The sequence below is a fragment of the Ictalurus furcatus genome, chromosome 12, assembly GCF_023375685.1.
Source record: "Ictalurus furcatus strain D&B chromosome 12, Billie_1.0, whole genome shotgun sequence".
NCBI classification, from domain to species: Eukaryota; Metazoa; Chordata; class Actinopteri; order Siluriformes; family Ictaluridae; genus Ictalurus; species Ictalurus furcatus.
In genome coordinates this window covers 11,718,456-11,723,665 of record NC_071266.1, presented here as the reverse complement: position 1 = coordinate 11,723,665, position 5,210 = coordinate 11,718,456, and the positions used below count along the sequence as shown (strand labels likewise).

At 44.7% G+C, this 5,210-nt stretch overlaps 1 protein-coding gene across 2 annotated transcripts in view; it reads left to right on the top strand.

Annotated features, from left to right (window-relative positions):
* LOC128615274 (membrane-spanning 4-domains subfamily A member 4A-like) overlaps positions 1 to 3,841 on the top strand; it is a 15,498-nt gene extending 11,657 nt beyond the window's left edge. Inside the window, exon 6 of one of the 2 annotated variants that reach the window (XM_053637217.1) lies at positions 3,537 to 3,841. In XM_053637217.1, the coding sequence (XP_053493192.1) occupies positions 3,537 to 3,686 (150 nt within the window). In that variant the 3' untranslated portion in view covers positions 3,687 to 3,841. The remainder of the gene's footprint in view (positions 1 to 3,536) is intronic. The other variant, XM_053637216.1, reaches the window with a different exon arrangement.
* The last annotated feature ends 1,369 nt before the right edge of the window (positions 3,842 to 5,210 follow it).

The following is a 5,210-nucleotide window of genomic DNA, read 5'->3' as shown; positions in this document are numbered from 1 at the left end:
CAAAAAGCCGCCACTTGAGCGCATACAATTTCCTTGTGGATGGTGCTCTAGCGTTTAACATGGTCTCTACAACCTCAGTTGTGATACCAGAATCTATGAGCTGGTGCCCCTCAGGGGCATGACCCACAGTTTCCGTAGTTCTGGCCGAGGGTGATAAATCAGCCCACTGGCTTGAGACAGTAGATCCACTCTAAGGGCTCAAATGGGGCACCTGACAGACCTTCCAGGACCACAGAAGTTTCCAGGAAGGTATGCGCAGCCTGCAGATGGGCCTCAGCCACCTGAGACCGCACATAAACCTCGAAGTTAGAGATTGTTGCCCCACAGAGGCTACATCAACAGGGGCGTGGCTGGCCAAAATGGCGGCCACGTAAACCCTGATTGTAGAAGGAGCCCACCCCATTGAGAAATGTTCTTGTAAGAACTCCAGGACTGTAGCTATTGCACAGTTCACTGGGTCTAAAGTGGATCCCTGCCGATGGGAATCTCCCAAGGAGTGCCATCTTGCAGGGATATTATCTCTCAGAACCATATTCGAGCTAGCCAACAAGGTGCTACTAGCAGCACACATAGACTGTCTTGGCGAACTCTTGCTAGAACTTGTGGGAGCAGAGCGATGGGGGGAACAGCGTGCAGATGTGACCTTGGCCACATGTGCACCATGGCGTCCAGCCCTAATTGTGCGGGAGGAGTGAGGGCGAACCACAGCGGGCCATGTGTTGTCTCCTCGGAGGTTTGGCTTGGCCAAACCTCGCCGTATGGACTCTACCACTTGTGGATGGAGCCACCCTGCTCCAGATGAGGGCCGCACCAGAGACTGTGAGCTGGAGAGCTGTCTAATACTGCGCTCCAGCCTGTGAGAGAGGTGTCTCTCATTACCGTCTTGCGCTAAGGAGACACCCCTAGAGTGTGACCCAAGGCTAGAAACCGGGGACACTCAAATTCTCAGAGCACGTAGGCATTGCCGCGTGACACTGATTATTCTCAGAGGTTTCATCCTTGGACGAAACCCCCAACTTCTCAGCCACCACTGTGCAATAGGCCCATAAACGCCAATAGTCTCCCAAGGTCCAGCTTTAACTTGCTCAGTGTTGATAGGATTGACCCTATGCATGTTGGGGATAGACACGACCTCATCGTAGTAGAATCCTTATAAGCCCTAGAAAAGTTATCCACTGCACTGGGGAAAGCATACTTTTCAACCTGATTCAACCTGAGCCCCAAGCTCTTCATGTGGGCGAGAACAACATCTCGATGTTGAACCGCCAGTTCCCTGGATTGTGCTAGAATTAACCAGTCGTCCAGGTAGTTTGGTACACAGATGCCCTGGAGTCACAATGGAGCCAGAGTGACATCCATGCACTTTGTGAAGGTGCGAGGGGATAAAGCTAGCGATATTCCTATGTGGAAATATGCACCTTTTAGATCTATCACCACAAACCAGTCCTCGAACTGAATCTGTGGCACGATAAGTTTGAGCGTCAGCATGTTGAACCTGTATGTCCGAAGAGTACGGTTCAGATGATGCAGATCTAAAATTGGCCGCATACTCCCACTTTTTTGTGGACCAGGAAATAATGGCTGTAAAAACCTCCCTCCCTTAGGGAATGGGGTACATGTTCTATGGCCCCATTGTCCAAAAGGGAACTTACTTCCTGTGCTAACGTCGGGCTCTGGTCTGTGCTGACTACTGTGGTGAACACACCTCTGAACCGGAGGGTCGAGCTATAAACTGGTCCCGGTAACGCTTTTCTACGGTAGACAGAACCCATGGAGACACATTTGGCAGTAGTTTCCATGCTGCCTGATGGTCTTTTATTGACGTTAACTATTCCACATTCTATTGGAGGGAAAGCATCAAATTTCCGTTGCCCTGTGACAGCTCACTGACCAGAGAACCCTGAAAACTTGGGGACCGCTTTGGCTAGGGGAGGCCCTACAGTAGCACTGGGGGCTACCTGCCCTAACAACCTCATGTCCCCTGATACATCCCTCCACGGCCCCTCTGGACCGCTCTTCTGTGCCTGCTTGGCCTTTATGACCATTCTCAGATCAGGCCTAGTAGCAGACCACAACTGTGGCCGCCCGGTTCCCCTGGCTGTCTGCGGGGGTTGACGGGCTGACATACTTGCCTTATGGGTCTCCCTCGCACAAGTGCTGGCACAGGCTCCACTCGTGGATGCCCGAGTGAGCTCGAGACAACAGGGAAGGAACTGGCTTTTTTGAATGCCGACATAAGTCAAGCTCACTCAGCAGGTCTGCTTGGTAGGCCTGCAACACTGTCATTGTCTGCAGTGACCCACAAGCAAGACTGCTACTGCATTGGCTTGCCCATCAGTGCCACGGCAGCCTTATGTGGTGGTTTGGATGCAAAGCCGGCCCCCCTAATTACCTGCCGTCGATGGAGAGAGGTAGCTCGCAGGCGCCTCCTCCACCTTCAGCATAGCTAAATAGCCATGCCGTCCATTCCCCACAATGGCTGAATAATCCAACATCGTGGGGTTATAAATATGGCTTATGCATGGTTTCCCCCAGAAGCCTGATATTTTGTCATGCACTTCTGGAAGACAGGGGAGTTTCTGCAGTGTGAGGGATTTACTTTCACTGGGGAGAAAAAGGCTCATCCAGCCTTAGTAATCACTTCAAGCAGCTCTTTATATGCTGCTCTCAGTTTTTAGCACATCCTTCTGGCCCCTCGGAGTCAGAGAGGAATTATTATCATCATTTTTCTATGTTTTTTTAAATCCCCCTTTTGGCTTTCTATAGCGGAAGGAGGACTCGCGACGCGAGCTCCAAAATCCAGCGGAGAGCCGAACCCGGAAGACAGAGCAAGAGATAGAGCAGCGCTCGTCTCCGGCTGCATAAGAGATCTCCCGAACCTGACGGTAGCGGCCGGCCCAGATCCGCGAGTCTCTGAAACCCAACTCGCTTCGGCTTCCGAGAAGAGCGCGAGTCGAGCTGCTTAATGTAGGCATTACCATGTGCAGCCTCTCGAGGCTGCCATCGCATGCTACACTCCTAAACACTTCACCCAGAAAGTGTGCACTTTTCCCCGTGATGAAACGGGAGCAAGCCGTAACACACTTCCTGAATTCTTTCTCGCTATTACTTCCCTCTCTTTTCTTTTTCTCTAAAAAGGGGATAGAAAAGTTCAGAGATTTTGAGAAAATATCTAGTAGAAATGAAGCTGCTGCTTTTTTTTTTTTTTGTCACACAAACAACAGACATGCAGTCTCACTGAAGATAATAAGACTGGCGGCGTGGTTCACCGGTGCCATATAAATATATATATCATGCGACGCGCTTAATTGCCACGTCACCTGATCATGGCAGGCCTATAAGTAGAGGTATGATTTTACACAAGCTTCAGATACTGGTCACGCGCGCAAGGCCGCTCCCATAGTGTTATGCTACATGCAACATCGAAAAGGAACTTCAGACTCAAGTCACCATTCATTATTAATGATAGTGCACTTAACTAAATTGTGAATTATATCTGTGTCCTGACGGTCTTTCACAAAATCTTTTTGTTACAGCTGATATATTCACAGCCGATGAATTCACAACCGATGTATTCACAGCCGATGAATTCACAGATGATGAATTCACAGCCGATGTACAATCCTGCGTTCTACAACCCACAGGTTCCACAACAATCGTCTGTAATCACCTACAACAATGTTTAAATAATAGTTCGGTTATTTTCTGAAACCTGGCATACTTTTGCAGTCAAATCCTGCTCATTGATGTCTCTTCATTGTTAAAGCTTTGAATTATGTATCATGTCTAAAAATGATCTCTGAATAAATTTGTGTTATGTAATGATGGCTTTTGATTAACTTTAATAAAACTTTCTGCATGGTCTACTCTGTAATAACTTATATACATTATTCTCTTTCTATGACATACACATACAGTATTTTGCAAACTGACTTTTAAGTATGTACATTTAAATTTTGGAATGCATACTTAAAATTCTAGTATGCATACTTATTTTTTAAGTATGCATATAAACTTTGTATCCATACTTAATTTGTGTACAACTTTTTTTAAAAGCATACATATTTTGCATAATTATTGTTTAGTGTTTGTACATATTTTTACTGATTTGTACTTTCATATTTCTTTGCTTAAAAACTTCTATGTATTAGTAAATTAAGTAAACATTGCTTAGTAAATTAATCCATAGGGTAAGCTAGTTCAACTTTAGCTGCCTCGTGCAACTCTGACCAGGATGAATACATTGGATGAATTAAATGTTCAGCATGATTCAGATGCTCAAACTGACATATAAGGAATAGTAAAAACCTAAGGCTTTATGAATGACTGTAGTGGTAAGTTGGCATAATGAGTAGAGTTATTACTTCATGTTCCAAGGGTTGTTGGTTCAATGCTGAAATATGGTCGTTTTTGCAGGGTTTCACCGTTCCTCCTGGGCCTGTGTGGGGTTCCAACAGGTTCTCCAATTTTCTCCCACTTCTTCAAAACCTTCCACTTAATGTTTTAGCTGAAAGTCTGACTTGTGAGACTACCATGACTCCGACCAGAACAGATATGTAGATGATTGAATGAATTGTTTCAGCATGATTCTGATGCTCAAACTGTCATATAAGGAATAGTAAACATCTACGATTTGACCGATGAACCTAACCAATAGCTAGTTTTTGGATGAAACCCTTGGAACAGAAACATGTGCAATGAAATATCAGTGTGAAGATATGCATTTAATAAAACATGCATTTAACAGTTGTGTTCCCCACTTGTTTGGCAGCCATGAAAGAAGTAGAACGTCCGCATGTCCTAAATATTACTTTTACCCCTGAGACATACAAACGTAGATCAAATGTTTTTAAATAAAAACATTCTGGATTTTGTGAGTATATTTATTTTGCAAACTTACTTTTTGAAGTATACATATAAACTTTGTATCCATACTTAATTTGTGTAAAATTTTTGAGTACATATTTTTACTGATTTGTACTTTCATATTTTTTGCTTAAGGACTTCTATGTATCAGTAATTAGGTAAATGTTGCTTGGTGAATTAATCCATAGGGTAAGCTAGTTAAACTTTAGCTGGCTTGTGTAACTCTGAGCAGGATGAATAAATTGGGTGAATAAAGTGTTTCAGCATGATTCAGATGCTCAAACTGACATATAAGTAATAGTAAAAAGCTAAGGGTTCATAATGACTGCAGTGTTAAGTTGGCA